A 22,359-nucleotide genomic window follows, 5' to 3' on the forward strand; every position below is an offset into this window, starting at 1 on the left:
CAAATAAAAAGAAAAAGAAATAACTATACATTTAGCGTATAAATTAAGTTGTAAAATGATGAAAAACAACTTAATTAATACGCTAAAAAAATTCATTTTATTCAAATAACCGAATATTTGTAGATTATTCGAGAAAAAAAACTACGAATTTTACTACATTAGCGAAATTAAAAATTAAATACTTTTGCTATTCTAGAAAAACTTATCGCTGTTCCAGTTGAAGGTTTTTTCCTGTGTATTAAATAAATATTTACTTTGTACAAATAATTTTTATTTAATTCAAATAAATTGTATTTAAATCAACAATTTCAGTATTTTAAGCAAACATCATTTCATTGACTTTACTGAAATTTATCTGATGAAAATAAAAATATTTATTTGATAATAGACAATTAATCGTTTATTTAAATAAAAGAAAATTTTTTTCAGTGCAATTTTACAATTTATTCTTTTTAATAGTTTATTTCTATTTCTGACAGGTGCAAATACTTGTAATTTTTCCTATTTTTGGTATCTTAAATTCCCAAAATGACTAAAACTTCCGCATAAGTAGTAAAAGGCATTTTAGTCAGACGAAACTTTTGTTAATAGTTATGAAACGTTACCATGAGTAGAAAATGTCAGTTTTAGTCAGACGCAACAAGTATAAAAATGTGTTAAATTTTTTATAACAGTAGTAAAAAATCAGATTCAGTTGGAATAATTTTTAACAATAGCATAAAAAATACTTATTTTTAAAAATTATAATGACAATAAATTCGCAAAAATTTTGCAAGAATTCAATTACTATTTTAAGAATTCAATTATTATTTCTTTCAGTTAAATTTAATTAAGTTTTTTGAAAGAATTCAATTATTTTCAAAAATTTTCAAAAAATGTATATTTTTCCATTATTTTTATAAATAATGAAATTCTTCGCAGAAATTCAATTATTTTTAATATAATTTTAATAAAATTTCTAAAAAGAATTCAATTATTTTTAATTAAATTAAATTCTTCAAAAGAAATGGATTATTTTGAGAAATTTTGATAAAATACTTTATTAGAATTCAAGTAATTTCAATAAAGTATAATTGAGTTCCTTGAAAGAATTCAATTACTTTAAAAATTACAATAAAATTTCTCAAAAGAATTCAAAAATTTTTCACTGCAATTAAATTATTTTTATGAATAATAAAATTCTTCGCAAGAATTCAATTATTTTTAAAAATAATGAAATTCTTCGCAAGAATTCAATTATTTTAAAAATAATGAAATTCTTCGCAAGAATTCAATTATTTTAAAAATAATGAAATTCTTCGCAAGAGTTCAATTATTTTGTTAATTTTATTAAATTCTATGTAACAATTGAAATATTATTAAAAATTATGATAAAATTCTTCAAAATAATTCAATTATATTCATAAATAATAAAATTCGTCGCAAGAATTCAATTATTTTGTCATTTTTATAAAATACTTTGAAACAATACCTACAAATATTTTTAAAACTTTGGATAAAAAAATTTTTCAAAAGAATTCAATTATTTTTAAAAATCATAGAATTATTTGCAGGAATTTATTTTCAATACTTATTACTGTAAAATTATGGAAATAAATAAAGCAATTTTTAAATTTAGGCCCCTTGGGAGTTATTCAATTAAAATTAACTTAAATTAAATTAATTTTAATTCCAATTTAATTAATTAAAATTAAATTGAAACAATTGAAATAGCAATAATAAAGTAATAAATTTTTATAATCATAAAGAGTAGAAGAAGCAAAAAATTTAAAAACTAAAAACTGATAGATAAAAAATAAAACAAGTTTCTGTTCTAGTAAAAAAATTAATTAGACTAATTAAAACTATTAAAATTATTAATATTATTAGTTTACTATTATTATTATTATTATTAGTTAAAACCAATTTGACTAATTAGAAGCATTTGATTAATATTTACAAAGATAACATTTACAAATTTTCAATCATAAATATTTTCCAGAAGTATTAAACTGCCTTTTGATGATTTTTGAAAAAAAAGAAGTGATAAATCTCTGCAGATGATTTGAAAACACTTTTCGAACTGTGAATGTGACTTTTGGGGGGATTTAGTGTGTAATTTGTCGAAAAGTAAGGACAAAAGTAATGTTACGAGTTGTAAACACAAGCTTAAATGAAAAAGATCGAGATGGCACTTGGTAAGTGTAACCCTTCTTATTTTCTCCATGCCCTCTAAGATGTTCACATAAACTCATAAACTTTCCGCAGCATCCAACCGTTCTCACTCTCTTTCTCCCTTGAATTCAACCCCACTCTGTTCATATATATACAATATCGCACCACCAACTGAAGCACAAAATAAGACTTCTAGAACAAATTTTTAGTAGTCACGGTCCGCCGCGGAAATGGTGAGCGCATGCTAGAAATTTATGACGGAAGAAAATTCTGTTTTGGTAGGAAAACTTTAAAGCCACGTCGACATTTAATAATAATTCATTAGAACAGGGAAAATAAGCGAATATTTAATATAAATATAAAAAGAGAAGCAAAAATTAAATTAATTTCCACTATAAAACAAAATTATGAATAAAAAATTAAAGAGTTTTTTTTACATTTTTTAACATGTTTTTATAATAAAGAAAAATTTTCAGGACAAAAAGAATTATTTTAAGAGTCTTTATTCTCGATTTTGATTTTTAAAAGAAAGAAAGTAAACTATCATATTTCGACATGGTCAAAGGAAGATTATGGAACAGCATAAGCTTTCATGCTTTTGAGTGAACTTTTCAGCCAATTTCATTTCTTTTCATCTTGTTTTCGTAATAGTTTGGCAAACAGAAAACGATATGTATTTTCGAGACAAGAGAAACCTTCTTCTTCTTCTTCTTTTTCTCCTAATCAATATTTACCAAAATATATATAGAAGAGAAAAAAAAATTATAATAATTCGCCAAAAACTTTCAAATGAAGCAAAAAAAAGCCTAACTAATGTTTATAAAGTAAATAATTTTCAATTCTCCATTTAAAAAATCCTACAACTTTGCAATGCTCTCTTAAATAATTATTAAAATTGCTAAAATAACTTTTTTTTTATGAAATCAATTTTTTTTCTACTTTGAACATGAAGGATGATCGCTTTTTTTTCAATCTGAGAGGTGAAAGGAATCTAAATGAACTTTGGTTTCATCTTGCGTGCAAGCAAGATAACCGACTGGATTCAATCGAATTCGTATAAAAGAGTCAATTTTGCTGGATGGAGGAATCGAATCACGACTTCCCAAGAATCAATCAATATTCAAACTTGACAAAACGTCGAGAGTGAAGGAAAAACGTTCCAAAAAAGAAATTCTATATCCTACACTCACGTATTACTATATATATGTATGTGTATATAAATATCTATACAACAACATTTATCATTTTTAAATTTCATGATTTTCGCAAGAAAAAAATTTCATCTCTTTACTTCATTTCATTTGAATATAAATTATCGCATCCGAGATAAACTAAACTATCCACTGTTGTTTTTATAGGAAAAAATAGTAAATAGAAACAAAAAAATAAATTGAAAATAAAAAAATAAATAAAGTCTAAGTCAAAGTCAAAATCAAATTAAAAAATCGCAAACCTGATTTCTTTAAAAAAAAAATTTAAGGGGAGTTCCATTATATACAAACAAACAAAAAATTATCTATCAAAGCAAAAATGATAATTCTTAAATATAATTTTTCTTTTACTTTATTTAATTCTTTTTAAATAATTGAATTAAAATTTCTCAAAAATCAAAATTTTTCTAGAATTTTCAATACAATTATTTAAAACTTAAATGTTTTCAATAAATATTTCATTACTAATAATTTTTTTCACAACAATTAAAATTCTCAAAAAAAGTTAAAAAGGTTCGGAAGTTTAAAATTATTTCCGAAAATTGCAACAGTTTTTAACTAAAAACTTTTTTAAGTTAATTATAATTCGTATAACTTTAAAAATATTTTTTTAATTATTGAAAATAAATTTTATAAATTTTATTATTTACAGAAATAAAAGAAAAATCGAGATTTTATTTCAAAATTCATTTTGATTCAAAATTTTGAAAGTGAAAAAAAATTTAAGAAGAGTACAAGGTTTTTAAGTTTTTCAAAAATGTTTCTCAATACTAAAAAGATTGAAGTACAGGGAAAAATATCAAATTCGGGAATTTACTACTAAAATTTTGGAAATTGATATTTTTCTATGTACTTTTCATAAAATTCCCTGATATTTTCCTGATTTTTGTGGCAGAATTTTTTTTCCTGATTTTTTCATAATTTCCCTGACCTGTACCAACGAAGATTACTTTTTTTTATTGCAGCTTTTTTAAATCAGAGTTTTTTGTTTAAGTTTTTCTGTTAATTATTAACATTTTTTTATCATTATCCGTAATTTACAATTTTTTTAATCTTAAATCAAAATTTATGTTATACAGTTCCTTTTATTTTTAAATTTTATGAATTTTACTATATTCAAAGTAAATTTCAGTAAAAATTAGTAAAATTTACTTCAAAATTAGTAAAATTTCCACTAAAAAGTAGTAAAATTTATTATTAATAATTACTATTTCCAGAATAACTTTAATTATTTTCGATGAAAATTCCAGCAAAAATTAGTAAAATTTACTTTCAAATTAGTAAACTTTCCTTTGAAAATAGTAATATTTACTTAGAAAGTAGTAAAATTTCCTCAAAAATAGTAAAATTTACTATTGAAAATTGTCGTTTCCAAAGTAACTTTTACTATTTCCGAAAAAAATGTCAGCAAAAAATTAGTCTAATTTAGTTTGGAATTAGTAAACTTTACTCTAAAAATAGTAAAATTTATATTTAAAAATTGTTATTTACAGAATAATTTACTATTTCCGAAGAAAATTTTACTAAAAATTGGAAAAATTTTCTCTAAAAATAGTAAAATTTATTATTAAAAATTAATTCCAAAATAACTTACTATGTCCGAAGAATATTGAATTTTACTTATTCAAAGTAAATTTCAGTTAAAATTAGTAAAATTCACTATTCACAGTGACTTCTACAATTTTAGAAGATAATTTAAATAAAAAATTAATAAAATTTACTTTTGAATTAGTAAACTTCAGAAAAAGTATAATTTACTATAAAAATCATTAATTGCAATAACAAATAGAAAATTAAAAAATCTTTATACAAAAATAAACTGTAGAAATAGTAAAATTTACTATTAATAACTGTTCTATCAAGAATAACTTTTACTATTTCTGAATAAGATTTCTTAATTATAGTGAAATATACTTTCAGTTTAGTAAAATTTATTCTAAAAATATAGTAAAAGTTGACAACATTTTTCAAATATTTGAGTTTTACTTTGTATGTAGTAAAATTTATTCTCTATTTGTTATCTGGTATAAAAAAAAAATTTGCAAATTAAAAAACTCTGATTAAATATTATAAAAACATTTTTAAGTTTCAGAAAACTCAAACATTTCCAGAGTTTGCAAAAAGTAGATTTTATTAATTTATGAGAATTTAAAAGGTGAAAAGAGAAAAGAAGGGGAGAATTTCACCAAAAAATAGTAAAACTACCAACGAAGATAGTAAAGTTTGCGAAAGCAGAAATACGCAAAAATGCTCAGACATTTAAGTATTTAGTTTGTAAATTCTCTTCCGAATTTAATTTCAGCAAAAAATAATAAAACCACCACCGAAAATAGTAAAATTTGCAAAAGCAGAAATGCTCAAACATTTAAGTATTTACTTTGTATAATCGGCAAAAGTTACCTCTGCACCAACTAAAAAGTTCATCTTCAGAACAATTTTGCATTTTTGCGGTTCGAAAAAAAAATTAAGGTGACCGACGAAAATTAAAAGGCGGAGAGAACCAGATTAATTTTAAAAAAGTGTTCAGAAAGAGCTGTTCGGTATACATATATATATATACAGAGTGCACTAAGGGAACCTGGACTCAGCATTGCATTAAAATTTACATAATTACGAACTCTAACCTCCGCTGAGTCAACCATACATCCATTCTTGCTTTAAATTCCGTTTAAACCCAATAAAGGTAAACGTGTCTATGCTAACTTTGTCATTTATTTCCTTTTTTTTCCACCTCCCAACTTATACAACTTTTAATTACTTCAGCGATTTAATAAAGCACAGATTAAACACTATATTTCTTAAAAAGCAAAAAAAAATAGAACACAAAAAAAAATTCTCCAACACAGCAAAAAAAAAAAAAAAAATAGAAAATGACGAGAGAAAAAAAATACATTTTATATAAATAGACACACTTTAACCAAAAATGGATGTTACGAAGAGGAGAAATAATATTTGGACAATCATAATATTTACTTTGAAGATTTGCCGAGTAGTAGGTGAAAAAGGGGATGGTGGTTTACATCCCCCTCTCGTCTCTGATGCAGTTATCGTGTCGTGCTCATATAAGCCACATCCGGTACCCAACCCATGTTACCCTAGCACCGGATGTTTTATATTGGACGTCTTTAATAATGAATTGTTTTCCAATGATTCGTTACTAGCGGTAGAGAAGCGGAAAGTTCATTGCCCAGAGTTCAATCTTGTGTAAAATCGAGAGAAATTATTTCGTTTCATCAGTCATTATAAACGTTTGCATTATACATATATACACAACTCTTATAAAATGTTTTAATTGAATTTCTTGGAAAACTGTTTATATTCTCTTTTTTCTTATTCTCCTTTTCCTTGTTTTCTCTTTTTTTCTTCTTCTTATAAATGAAAATCGGATTTTGCTTTTTAATAGTTTTTAAGAAAACTTGTAAAAACAATTTCTCGATTTATCTGATCGCATAGATTTATTTATTTCCATCGAGGTGGAATTCGTGCCGAGCATCAGAATTTCACGTTCTAAGTTTCTCAAGCAAGATATCTCGTTATTGTTTCGAAACTTTTATTCCTGTTATACCAATACAAGTTTGAAGAATTTTTTTTTCCAATATTTATAGATATATCACTATTGAATTCTATATATAGAATTTCTTTCGTTATTATTATTATTTGTTAAAAGCACTTTATCTTAAAAAAATGAATTTCAACTTTCTTAATTGATTTTTATCTATTTAATCTATTTAATAAAACAGAGGGCATATTTATGAATTGTTATTCAGAGAATGTTTTTTCTAAAAGCAACAGGTTTCTCATGTTTGTTAAAGATTGAAAATGTGACGGAATTGATTAAAAGTGGGAAATAAAAATATTTTTCCACTTGAAATTGTTTTGAAGAGAAGCTGAGAAGAAAGAAAACAAAGTTTTTCGAGAAAGAATGTTCAATCAATAAAACTATATTACGATTTTTATTTATAATTTTACAAATCAATTTTGCTCTCTCTCTTTCTACAAAGAGAGTTTTGTTTCCCTTACGAGAAAAAAAAGTGAATGATTTGCAAACAAAAGAAATTGATTTAAATTGTTGAAAAAGTGATGTAAACTAACATCAGAAAGAAAAGTTCAGAAACTTTAAATTTGTATTTTACATATACACAACTAGGAAAATCGTAAATCAAAGAGAGGGAGAATTTAATTAAAATTAAGTCGAGACCTTTTTCTTTTTTTTGTTTTTAATAAAAATGATTGAGAGTTGTAACTCTCTCGACTCTAAAAGGGCGTGCGTATATGATACGCTTCTTTGGGATAATTGGTGAGGCAAAAACTTGCGTTTTCTAGACACTCGTTGCATCCCCTTGGCTTTTACTACCTCCAAGTAGCAACAAAGGGTCAGCAATGATAAACGAGGCGTTTGTCCGGACCCAGGATGCAACAAAATCAAAGTTCCTTCCTGACTTGGCACTATTAAACGTTTTACACGACATACATCATGCTCTTATTAGTAGAAATTACAAAATTTATTAACTTTTCAAAATTATATTCAGTAATTAATTTTGTTAAATTAATGTAGTTAATTAATTTAATTAATTTTTTGAAACTATTTTCGTTACTTGATTTTTCTTTATTTTTAAATAAATTTAGTTAACTTTTATTAGAAATTATTTTCTTTACAGTCAAATGGGGCAATTAGTAACAGTGTGGTAATAAGTAACAGAACGTACTTAATTTTTTTTAATTAACTTAATAAATTACACTGTAAAAAAAAGGTTCTAAATTAGATTTCAGTATTAAAATTTAAAATAGAACCAAATTACGATTTTAGTACCGAAAATTCGTACTAAATTAGTTCCTTGAAATTCATAAATTTTAAAAAATAAAAAAATAAATCAATAAAATATTTAAAGTGTTTTAAATTTATTTTTAGAGGTTCCTACAAGAAACTGAAATAAATTTTCAGATATTTTAGGGCCTATTCGTAAAACTCTGGTAAAATTTACGAATTTAATATTCAAGTAATAAAAATTGATTTCTTTAATTGTGACTAGGACAAGATTAGAAAAATAATATGTAATTGAATTTAAAAAAAATTAAATTAGTAACACAAATCAAATAATTCTCTACAACTATTCTAGCAACTTGTTAAATGACAATCAAAATTAATTAAAATTTCATTTCGTTCTATTCATTAAGGAAAAATCTATCAACTTGACTGGCATCACTAATTAAAGTATTTCAGTATTTTAATATTTAATTACACCTGAAAAAAATTTATTTGATTCAAATAATCTACTACTTGACAATTATCAAATATTTACATGAACCAAGTAATTTTTTATTTAAAAATAAGTATTCAGAAAGTATTGTTTATAAAGAATCATTAAGAAAGCACTATTTAAAAAGATTCAATTAAAAAGATTATTTTCAAAAATTACTTAAATCAAAAGAATTGATAACTTCTGTTCTGAAACACATATCATTTAACTGAATCGAATAAAAATTGTTTGATATAAATAAATATTTACTTCATAATAATAAAGTATTCGACTAAATGAATCAAGTAATTTATTTTCAGTATTTAGGGCTTTCAATATTTATTTAAATTAATGTTAAAGAAAAAAATTATTACCAAAGGTAATGATCAATATTTGAATACCTATAAAAAATTCAAAGTGAAAAAGATTCAAGTATACAAAACAACAATTCAGAAAATTATGAACAATAAAATAAAATTGGAAACAACATAGTGACATGAAGATAAGAATTTTTCATAAAATATTTATAAATATTTTAACTGATTTTCCAGTTAATGTAGCATATATGCACACCAAAAAAATCCGATTTCCCTACCTACGGAAAAGTTAGTTCGAAAAAAATTTATCTCAATCGTACCAAAAAAAGTTACTCCTACCTACCCATAAAGCTATTTATTTCAAACCTACTCTTTAAATTCACAAACGCTCCACGATTCTCTCACATACCGCCCAGATGCAAATTGACCTACACTAGGGATAAAGGGGCACGTTAGGCTCACCCATACGTCCCGGGACGCATCCGTCACCTGAGCTCAAAATAATGTAAACTGTAAAAAGAAAAAATTAGTTCATAGTATTTTTACTGAATTTATCAACAAATTTTACTTTCAAGTTCCACGTTCATTAACTTTTAACTTTATGAATTAAATAAAAAACAATAAAAACTTATTTTGGTAATTTATTTATTTTATTTTATGATTTGAATATCAATAATTTGTAATAGTAAATGATTCTTTTTCTGTAATTTTACTCCAAAAATTATATTTTTCGCTTCAGGTATCTTTCTTAGAAGAGCGTCGAAAATTAATATTGTTATTAATTTTTAAGTTTAATAAAATGTTGTAAAAACTAATTTCCAATAACATTACTTTTCAAAAAAATAAACTGCTTTGAATTAAGAGAAGAATGAAAAATTATGAATTGACAAACAAATTATTCAGTAAAAATTCTATATATGCACAAGCAATAAAGAACATTAACAAAAATATTAATTTACGTATATTAATAACAAACACCGTAAAATAATATTTTGTTAACGGCGTCACTATGTTGTTTAGAGTTTCTCCTCTGCATATACAATTTTATTAAAATTTTTTTTAAATAAATTAATTGAAAATGAAATGTTTTTACATTTCATTTTCATTTCGTAAAATTTTTAATTATTTTGAGTTTTAAGGTATAATTTTAATTATTTTAATTTTTAAGGTTTAAAGTTAATATTGATTAATAATTTGCGATTTAATTGATTTAATAAATTAATAATTAATGATTTTTAAGAAAAGAAAATTGTCTCAAGAAGTGTTAAACAGAGAAGAAAGGTGTTAAATAAAAACTTTTTTCACAGACTCACCGACAAATCCAACGTTGTTGGTGTTAAATAAAAAATTTTTTTACGGACTCACCGATAAATCCCAGGTTGGTCGATGGATGCCATGGTAACGCATCTTCTCTTAAAGAATGGTATACTCCCGAAGATCCCAGCATCTTCTCCTCCAACAGACTAATCCTCTCCCTGATGGGCTAACTGAAGAATCCAACTCCTGAAGATCCCAGCATCCTCTCTTCAATCAGACTAATCCAGCCTCTGATGGACCAATTGCTTGAAGATCCCTATTGCATCCTCTTTTCAATCAGACGATTCCTTCCTTAGACCAACTGTTTGAAAATTTAAGAAAAATTTATCAATAATTAAAAAATAATCTCGAATACTTTAATCTAATTCACTCCCTCGCTGAAAATAACTTTTATCTGGACCAACAATAACTTTCTCTAGACTAGCGAAAATATTAATTGAAATAAATAAAAATTTCGCTAATATAAATAAATTTGTCGTTGTTCCAGGTGAAGTTTTTAATCCATGAATTTAATCTAAGATTCGTTTAATTTTTTTCACAAAGCATATTATTTAAGAATTGTTTTAAATTTTATTTTCAATTGTCAAAAAGAGTGTGAAGTAAAGTATGGAAAAAAATATGAAATACTATGCACTTTCTCTATCTCTCTCTCTCTCTTTCTCTCACTCTCTCTTTCTCCCTCTGTTAGAAACTTCCGGCGTTTATCCATGAAAGCAAGCATTTCTAGGAGGAAATGAGAGAAACAGTGAAATAACACAATGCAACAAGGATATCCTCAGTGTCTAGCATTATTCTCTAGTTTCTGGAGGCTGCATATGATTGGTAACAACGTAAGCAGTATGAGAAGCTTAAAAAATGCAACCATGATGTGAGCATAAAAGGGACATAGAGGAGATAAAAGCTTCCTATTCCGTTCCGCGGTCGTACGCAAATTTCATTTTTATACTCAACAGGACGGCAAAAATTAGCCGAAAAATTTTTAAAAAGAAAATTTAGAGTGTACAATTTTAATTTAACCGAGATTCGTTGCAAATATGCTAAAATATCTATGTGTATGTGCATATACAATTACATAATATGCTCAAGTACATTCAAACCATACTTACGTACTTATGCACGTAATAATTAAACGGTTATATTTATTTATTATTAATCTATTAATCAGTAGTATTTATTTTTATTTTCTTATTTTATTTATTTCTGTTTGTTATTATTTTATTTATTCATTAATCTTTTTATAATTGTAAAAGAAAACATTTTCTAATATTAAAAATCAAATAATGTAATTTTTAATTAATTAATTAATCTGTTGAGTTTTTAGGAAAATTTGTTCAAACAAAAATTAAATAATAAGAGTAGAGATGATTCTATCACTCAGTCGTATTTTAATATATAGTGAAATTTAAATAATTTTTGTGTTTTCAATTTAATTTGTTTATAAATATTTATTTTTACTTTAATATTATTTTAGTTACAAGCAAAATTTACGCGCGCGAAACATAGTATTCAATTCATTATTGTACGAATTTTTTATTTCTGAACACCAACTTTAACTTTTGAATAATTTCATATTTAAAATTAATAAAAATTCAATTATTATTAACATCATAAATAATTATTATTATTCTTTTCAAAACTTATATAACAAAATTCTTCTAATCAGTTCAATTACATATTTAAAAAAAGAAATAAAATTCTTCGTGATTATTCAATTATTTTCAATACAATTTTAATAAAATTTCTTGAAAAATTTCAATTATTTTTAAGAATTATTATAAAATTTTTCGAAATAACTCAATTATTTCCTAAAGTTTTCATTAAATGTTTTATAAGAATTCAATTATTTTCATAAATAAAAAATTTCTTCATAAAAAAACAAATATTTTCAAAAATTGTAATAAAATTTTGGAAAAAATTCAATTGTTTCCAAAAAATGTTAATAAAATTATTAAATTATTCAAATTTTAATTACAATTGAATTGAAATTATTAAAAAAAAATTCATTCTTTTTAAAACTTAAAGAAACTCTTCAAAATAATTTAATTATTTAGAAAAACTTTAAAATAAAGGTGTTCAAAAAATTAAATTTTTTATTAATAATTTAAATAAAATTTAATAATAAAATTATTAATTGAAATTACTAAAAAAAAAGTCGATTATATTCAGAAAATTACGGAAATACTTCAAAAGAATTCAATATTTTAATAAAATTTACTTGAATGAACTCAATTATTTTTCATATTTCAATAATTATAAAATTTACATGAATAAATTTAATTATTTTCAATATTTTAATAAACTTTACTTGAATAAATTCAATTATTTTAAAAAATTGTAATAAAATTCTGATTAGAACTTAATTATTTCCTAAAAATGTTAATAAAATTATTAAATTATTAAAATTTTAATTACAATTGAATTGAAATTATTAAAAAAAACTTTATTTTTCTAAAACTTAAAGAAATTCTTCAATATAATTTAATTATTTAGAGAAACTTTAAAATTTTTAAATCTAAAAATTTTGATAAAGAGGTTCCTATCTCACTTTCCTTTGGATAGAGAAAGAGATATAAAATTATAATCTAAAAAAAATCCCAACGCTTCGGTACCAAATCAAATGATTTCTTCTCATCCGGAAGAATATTATTACAAACTTGAGAAATAAAAATTTTCTTCTCGAGAAAAATAAAATTTATCTACTTCAAAATAAACTCAACACAAGTTCTCTGTCGTGCAACAAAAGTATCTCTACTTTTGATATTTGCCATAAAAGTTTTTGTCCACTTTTCCCAAATACACGTTTTCAAAGGATAAAATGGTGGTTACGAATTCTAGAATAATCTAGTACTTTATCTGTGAAATGGAACTGAACTGTATGGCGGATGGTATTCCGCTCGAGTTCGTAACATAATCTTGCTTTGTATGTAGGGGTTGGTGGGTTAGAATCAGTTGGAATTAATGTTAGCCGCAATCCGTTGAGTTGGCACTCGACTCTAGCTTACAGAACCTATCTTTCCGTCTCTGTTCAACACAAGTTCTCTCACTAAACTTACATAGTTCAGAGAATTCACAATTATTTTTATATGAGGGCAAAAAAAAAAAAAAAATATACACCAAAAGATAAGCGGAACAGAGTAAAGAGAATACTTTACATAGAACTTGTTGCGTAATTCTTTGAATATGATAATATTATTCTCATTTCAAACATGTAGTTTGAATTTCACTGACCTCTATATAGTTTATCTCAAATAAAAAAAACGAAATGTTTCTACCACTTTTTCACAAAATTAGACTTTGCACTCGATAATTAATTTTAAAAAAGTAGCAAAAAGAAGCTTTTAAACTAAAAAAAAAGTAGTAAAAAAGTAGCTATCAAAAAATTAAACTTGACGACCAAAAAACTCCTTTATTTAGATACTTCACAAAAACTGACAAAAAATCCATTCTGTATTTTAATTTCCTAACTTTTTCATAATTTTCATTAAAAATATTTACTTCTTTCTTATCCTGCTAATAAATTGAATTCTTGCAACAAATTTTATTATTCATAAAAGAATTTAAATATTTATAAAAATTATTATTATTATTATTTTCTTTCGACTAATTTTATGAAAATTTCAATTTAAATAATTGCATTCCTGGGAAATTTTTATTATTCATGAAAATAATTGAATTCTTACGAAGATTTTTACAAAAAAATTTTTTAAATAATTGAATTCTGTTTGGAAATTTCATGAAAAAGTAGATATTAAAAATCATTGAATTGCGAAAAGTTTATAAAAATAATTAAGAATTCTATTAACATTTTTTTTTACAATCATTGAATTTCTGTGTGATATTTTTTTAAATTTTTTTGAAAATAATTGAATTCCTAAAAAGCATTTCATTATATATGAAAATAATTGAATGTTTGCGAACGATTTTATTAGAATTTTTTAAAATAATTGAATTCCCAAGAAGAAATTATTTACTTTTAAAAATAATTAAATTATTGTGCGATAAATATTGTTATTTATGAAAATAATTGAATTTTGCAAAGAATGTTATTAAAATGCCTCAAAATAATTGAATTTTCAGGAATAATTTTGTTATTTATCTTTAATAATTGAATTCTTTCGAAGAATTATTTATGTAAATAATTGAATTCTTCGGAAGAATTTTATTAAAATCTAAAAGAATAATTTAATTATTTCAAAAAAATTTAATTAAAATACTATTTAAAATAATTGATTTCTTTCGAACAATTTTATTAAAATATTTGAAAATAATTGAATTCCTGTGAAAAATTGTAATATTTTTGTAAATAATTGAATTTTTTCAAAGAATTTTAAAAAAGCATTTTTTTAAATATTTGATTTTTTCGAGGAATTGAAATTAAATTTTTAAGAATAATTCAAATTTTTCGAGCAATTCCTGTAAAACTGTATTAAAAATAATTGAAATTCTCCCATGAATTTTATTATTTATGAAAATAATTTAATAGTTGCTAAGAATTTTTTCAAAATTTTCAAAAATAAATGATTTTCTGAGAAGAATTTTGTTATTTATGAAAATAATTGAATTATTGCGAAAAATTTTATTAAAATGTTTAAAAAGAGTTGAATTTCTGTAAAAAATTTTGTTATTTTTAAAAATAATTGAATTCTTCATAAGAATTTTATAAACGATTTCTTGAATAATTGTTTTTTTCAAAAAATTTTATGAAATTTGTTTTTTAAAAAATTGAATTCTTGTGGAAAATTTTATTTGTGAAAATAATTGAATTTTTCGATTAATTAATTTCAAATAGTATTAAAAATAATTGAAATTCTTCGACAAGTTTTATTATTAATGAAAATAATTGAATTCTTGCTTAGAATTTTATCCAAAATTTTTTTAAATAATTCAATTTCCATAAAAATTATTATTATGAGTGAAAGCAATGAAATTATTGTGAAGAATTGTATAATTGTATAATTGAATTCTTTTGAAAAATTTTTTGAAAATATTAGATATTGAAAATAATTGAATTTCGAATATTTTTTGAAAATAATTGAATCGTTTTAAAGAATTTAAATTTAAAGTAGTGGGAATTTAAAAAACAAACAGAAATTTCTCGCGAAAATCAACTTTTTTTCTTCTTCAAAATTTTCATAGTTGAGATGGTGAAAAAAAGAAGTGAATTTTTCCCTCAAAGCTTAAACACATAAAAACCGATGAAAATTATCGTATAAGATTTTAAGAAATAAACAGGTCACGTTCTTTTTATAACCCTCTCTAAGTGGGGAGGAAAAATGTTTTTTATCCTAACAGCACGATAAGCTGCTTTCCTAAAATCCCCCAAGGTTTTTCTGTTACAAAGCAGTCGCTGATTTCAAGAGTTGCATGTTAACATATAAAAACATTAACATTTGAACTAATACAAAGTAGATAACGAACAAAAATACTACAATCTCTAGTATGCATTAATGCCTTTTGTTCCTTTTTTATACAACAGCAAAATACTGTCTATTACATTTTTTATTTTGTATATTATAATGATAATAATTTGAAATTTTCCTTTTAAATGCAAATATTATAAAAAGACAATTATAAATTAATAACGTATAACAAAAAAATGGAATTAATTTGAAAAAATTACTAAATAAAAAATATATTATTACATAAATAATAATTTAGAAGATATTAATAATATATAATAATTATTACTAATTGTACAGTACATGCTAGAAATAATTAAATAATAAAAAAATACTAATGAAATAGTAAAGTTTTATTAGGTATAATCCTATTAAATTATTTAACTTCATTGATTAAATTATTTAAATGAATTATATTTAATAATATTATTTACATAGAAATAACATTCTTGCCATTGAGAAAAATTGTTTTAAAAATATATCCTCATTTAATTCCGTTTAATTTGGAATTTAGACAAATTATAAAATTTCAAGAGGATCAGCTGTTTTATTTGTCCGCCGCCATTTTGTTTCTCATAATTCTAAGAAGTGACGGAATACAGCACGAAAAAGTTGGAATTTGAAAAAAATGTTGGACCTTTTGGTATTTGGAAATAAGAATTATTGAACCTTTGGATTTTTGGAACGAAGAATTATTGGAACTTTTGGCTTTTGGAACAAAGAATTATTAGAACTTTTTTCTCTGAAACTTTTTTTTTTTGAACTTTCGTTCTCCAACCATTTCATTACGTATTTGGTTATTAAAATAAATTATCTACTGTGTACATTAAAGAATGTGTAGACTGAAATGTAACTCGACGTTGAATATGAAATATTTAAAATTTTTTTAAAAAATATGATAACATAATTAAAATATTTGTGTATTCATTTATCGAATTCTCTACAATAAATGTTTTACGTTTATTCAATATTCAATACTTGAAATTTCGATCTATATTATTATAGATAATCTACATACATTTCTAACGGTTTCTGAATTTCTCGAATTGATTTGCGGCTATAAGATTACCACAAAAATTTGATTTTGTTTTTTTCTGAATTTCTCTTATTTCCATAAAGAATTTTCCCTTTTTCACTGACGCTAAATTCTTATTCACTCTAAAAATAATTAAATACAGAAAAAAGTGTTTCTAATACTTTCATTTTTAAAAATTTTTGTAAATAATCTGAATTGTAAAATTATTCGAAAAATTAATAATATTTTTAAATATTACATTTTTTTCTACACTAATTAAGATTTTCGAAAATTTAATATTTAAAACATTTTGAAATTTTATAAAAATTGCAAAATCAACTCTTAAAAAAATTTTCTTTAGTGAAGTTTAAAATATTTATAATCAATGATTGAAAGAAGAAAAATTTTGCAAGCGGATTATAATTTGATTTTAAATTAAATAAATGAATAAAAATAATTAAATTGTTGTCCAGTTACTTATTAATTTTTTTTTCTTTTCTAAATAATTGATGCAAGAAAATATGTAAAACACATGTTTTAAATAAAAATTTATAAGAAATTTAAATAGAAAAATACTTTTTCTTCTAAATCGTTGATTATAAACGCAGGTCTCGGACTGCATTTAGAAATAAAAAATACTGGCGTAAAATATTCGTAATTGTTGCAAATTGCAAATTATTTACAAATAACGAATATTGTGTTTAAATAATAAGCGATATAAATTTTTTCACTAAAAACACAATTTAAATTATTCTCACAATAAAATTATTTCTTAATTATAAAAAAGTTTTTGTTAGATAAAATAGTGGTTTAATTTCTCCACTTGAGAACGCCAAGGTCGCCACCAGGTGTCAGGAAAAGTTCCAAGAAAGAAGCAAACTGCCATCTAGCGGTGACCTTGGCGTTCGCAGGTGAAGAATAGCATCTCCATATTGAATCTCAAGATGTTCGGCAAGTTTACATAGAAAGTTTGCAATTTAAATTTAAAGCATTTTTTCAATATTTTTACTTTTTAGACAAGTTGACGAAGCAAACTTTTAATTAAATTGTTAAGGGGACATTTTTATACGTTTTGATATTTAAAAATTAGTATTTTTTTCCTTTCCTTTTATAACAAAAAATGAACTATTATACATTTTTCAACACTGACGATAATAACAATTTGAAATTTTCCTTTTAAATGCACATCTTAAAAAGAAAACGACAAATTATACAAAGGCCATCAATAATTTGATTTGCTATTTGGAAAATATTGTTTGTTGTGAAAATTGTCACACTAACGAAATTGAAACACCTTTAGAGTTCGTATTTCGAAATGTTAAACGAAATGAACTGCATGCAGTATTTGAATTCTCTTTGTTTACATTCTCATTGTTAAATGGTTCATTAATCCAAATAATGGAATTTTAATGCTTTCACTGCTTTGATGTTAAATGTTTCGAAATTTATATACGTTGTACAAACTGTAGAAAATATCTTCATTTCTTTCCTACATTTTAATATAATATTGTGTATTTTTTTCTTCTCTATATTTTTCTTTGTTTTGTCACTTTTTTTGTTTATCACTTTTTCGTATTGTTATTTATTTTTTTGTGTTTCTCTTTTTGTTTTGTTACTTCTCTCTTAATATTTTGTTACTTATCGTTTGATAATTCGTGATTTCTCTTTTTTACGCATTGTCCAAATTTACCTTTTTACGTCTTTTATACATTTTTCATTACCAATAAAGAAAATGCAAAACGACAATTTGCAAATTAATATGATGTTATAAATAAATCATGTTTAGTATATAAATTTTGGCTTCCAGTGTGATATATCTGAGATACTGTTATGGAAATTAATGTAGTTTATTAGCACGAAGATTGACTTGAAATCGCGTAATATCGGAGTCTCGCTTCTGATTGGTATCGACTGCTTCGAATTCTATTCAACTACAATTGCCTTTGACAATGGATCTGTTAATGTAAGCAAATGAGATTCCAACTAAGCCACCTTATATTGTTTACTTCACTACTCCGCTGATTAGTTCTCAAACTAGGATGATAACTTTCATCAAGTTCACGTTTACATTTCCTAGTGTATCTCACAAGTTTTGTAATATTGTTTAACAAAATGTTCCAAACAGAGAGCAAAGATATCGAGAATTATTTACATCAAAAGAAACTTTTTCCTTCAATCATATTCCTTTGATCTGAAAATCTCATCTTAAATGTATTACAGCATAGAAATAATTTAACTTTTAAATAATAATTTTCGAAATACTAAAATAAATTCTCCACTGATGCGAAGTGTTGATTTTGAAATAAGCAGGTGTTAAGATTCACACCAACAAAGTTAAACCTCAGTATAATTGTTCGAAATATTCTAGAGAGTAGATATATGTATATAGATGATATTAAGGACATAACTAAGTGAATATCATGAAGGAAGGATTTCACCTCCAATTATCAATTACGTCACCTCAAGTCACAAACACGAGATGGTATTCAAACAATTTAATATTGCAGCAGTAAAGTAATTTACTTATGAATGTGTGTGGCTTCCTCGAGAAATTCCTGAGAATTGCAAAACTTTATCCAATAATTTCCAGACGATTTCATCTTTTAATTTGAAAATTCGTTGAAACAATATATATATATATCCATTATAATAGTGAATTTGATTTTCTGATATTTGGGATTATTAAATTATATTTTGAAACACTATATGTATAGCATGATGTTACGATGGATTATCGTGTAATTTATTTTAGATATTCATTATATCACCTAATGTGGCGTGTTACGCAAGTCTAGCGTGAAAATTAGTCGAAGCCTGTTTTGGATGAATTTCCAGAACCAAGAGTTGAAGTTACAGTGAAGTTTACGTAAGTTACTTTGATTGTGTGGATATGACAAACTGAGTGTGCGGTATTATACGTCCAAGCACACAGGGATCTGAACGCGCGCACACAAACATTTTACCTCTTCATTAACAGGTACAGGATTATCAAATAATAACTTGTTACCTGTCATGAATTAACATTTTGTCCCCGAGGTACATGACAAAGGATCGATAGTGTCAACTTCTCTCCAGGAACTCCCGGAACTTCAATTTGTGACCACAAATTATGTCAATCGAACTCCCTGGACATTAGAACAATATTCGACCAGAAACTTTCAATTCATTTAAAACACAAACAATACATTTATTATTAATCAATCTTTTAATTAAACACGGGAATTAAACGAAAAACAATTTTTGCTTTCTTTTCTGCATTGAAAATTATTGTAAAATTCAACCAGCGACAATTCTATAACTTCTTACTATACCTTTTTTTTAAATAAAATTAGCAATTTTAAAAATAATAGAATTTTAAAATTTTCTAATTTAAATTTTTCTTGAAAACAGTAAAAAAAATCCAATTTTAGAGAAATCACAAATAATTGCAGAAATTCAATTATTTAAAAAATAAAATAAATGAAAGAACATTCAAATTATTATAGTTAATTATTGTTTCCAAAACATTCTCTCAATTTTCTTCATCTATTTCTTCAAAAAACACAATTATTTTTTAAAAATTATGATTAAATTCTCCAAAATTTAAAATTTGACAAAATTTACATTAATTAATTTTTCAATTATTTTTCGGGAATTATCTTTAAAACATGTTTTCAATTTTGTCCATCTATTTCTTCAAAAATACGATTATTGTTTAAAAATTCCAAAATATACAATTGTTTGACAATTTTTCAATTATTTTTCCAGAATTCAATTATCTACAAAACATTTTTTTAATTTTCTTTACATATTTCTTCAAAAGCACGATTATTTTTTAAAAATAGTCATAAAATTCTCCAAAATATGAAATTTGAGATAATTCACAATTAATAATTTTTCAATTACTTTTCGGAAATTTAATTAACTTCAAAATATTTTCTAAATTTTTTCCATCTATTTATTCAAAAACACGATTAATTTTTAACCTTCAAAAATACACAATTGTTTGACAATTTTTCAATTATTTTTCCAGAATTCAATTATCTTGAAAATATTTTTTCAATTTTCATTACATATTTCTTCAAAAGCACGACTATTTTTTTAAAATTGCGTGATTAAATACTCCAAAATGTAAAATTTGAGAAAATTTACAGTTGTTTAACAATTTTTCAATTATTTTTCGGAAATTCAATTATATTCAAAAAATTTTAGTTCAAATTTTTGAAAAACATAATTTTTTCTAAATTTCTGAATTCAATTACTTGAAAATTCAATTACTTGTTAAATAAATAAATAAGGTTGATGAAGTTTACAACGATTTAGAAGCAAAAATATGTTTCTATTTAAATTAATATATATATTTTTTCTTTAAAAAATATTCTGCATAACTTTTGTTCAATAATTTGAAAAAGAAAATTTGAATTTGTAATTTTTTAATTTAATTGTTCCTAATAATTTTTACTAAAAAATTCTTATCCAAAATTCAATTTCCAAAATTCTAATTAAGAATTTTGGAAATTGAATTTTGGATATGAGTTTTAGTAAAAATTATTAGAAACAATTAAATTAAAATATTCTAAACAATTATTTACAACAAAACAATAATTTTATAATTATTATATTATTATAGTTTTCAAACAATTTTTCAAGAATTCAATTGTTTAAATAAAAAAAACTCAAATTTTGATAATTAAGGCCAAAATTTTTTGCATCAAAACTTTTCTCCGTAACGGGTCACATATTCAAAAATAATTCAATTCTAAAAAAAAATTATGAGTTTATACGAAAAAAATTGAAAAATTCGCCGAATAATCAATGGAGTAATTAGATTTTCAGCTTTTTGGTAAGAAAACAAAGAAAGCTAACAAAAAAAAGAAGAAAAATTGACCGAACGGAATCAAAAGGCTTTTGTACGGAAGTAACGATTCCTAACGAGGAAGCTTGCACTCGTTTACCTTTGTCGTAATACAAAGAGCAACAAAAAGTTCAAAGAAAATGGAAAGCAAAGGCAGACGAACGGAAAGAAACAGGCGGCACGAGATAACCGTTCAAGATTTGCCAAGATTTACGTGCATGGAATACTAGTGCTATTTTCAACTTTGACAGTGATACAATAAGCTGTTTTCCTCTTTCTTTCAGTAGACTTCTATTTTTAGTACGTCAATCAATGTTTAAAGTCAATCAATATTATTAAAGTCATTCCATTTTCAACTATTATTCCAGTACTACAGAAAAAATGTATGTACATACAAAAAAAAATACCTCTATCCATTCACTTTCAAATATAAAAAAATAAATATTTTTGAATTTTTTTCAAAAAAGTCATGTTTACTCTTTTATCGAAAAAAAAAATAAAATAAAATATAAATTAATATAAAATAAAATAAAAATTTTTCATTATTTTCATTATTTATTGACAATTGCCAATAACATTCAGTATTTTCCTTCTTGTTTAGCGCTTTTGTTCAAATTGCACAAACAAAAATTGGAATAATTTAATTAAAACAAAAAATTCTTCCACATGTAAAGAATTAATAAAATACGTGAAAAGCAAAATTGAATTAAAAGTCCTTTTAAAATATTTCATTAAAACAAATATCTGCTATTTCAATTTTCAACAAAAATGTAATTAAAAGAATAAAAGATTTTGAATTTTCAAAGCTTTGAAAAAATTCATTACGTTGTACAAATAAAAAATTACAACAGAAAATGATAAAATATCAAGTTGCA

The 22,359-nt window shown here is 23.5% G+C and overlaps 1 protein-coding gene across 3 annotated transcripts in view; it reads right to left on the minus strand.

Moving 5' to 3' along the window:
- The window catches only part of LOC122500987 (band 7 protein AGAP004871-like), a 283,194-nt gene that overhangs the window by 197,162 nt on the left and 63,673 nt on the right, over positions 1–22,359 (minus strand). For all 3 annotated transcript variants that reach the window (XM_043610180.1, XM_043610181.1, XM_043610179.1), the window contains one exon: positions 10,285–10,537. In XM_043610180.1, the coding sequence (XP_043466115.1) occupies positions 10,285–10,366 (82 nt within the window). In that variant the 5' untranslated portion in view covers positions 10,367–10,537. The remainder of the gene's footprint in view (positions 1–10,284; positions 10,538–22,359) is intronic.

The sequence above is a fragment of the Leptopilina heterotoma genome, unplaced genomic scaffold (assembly GCF_015476425.1).
Source record: "Leptopilina heterotoma isolate Lh14 unplaced genomic scaffold, ASM1547642v1 Lhet_197, whole genome shotgun sequence".
In the NCBI taxonomy this organism is placed as follows: domain Eukaryota; kingdom Metazoa; phylum Arthropoda; class Insecta; order Hymenoptera; family Figitidae; genus Leptopilina; species Leptopilina heterotoma.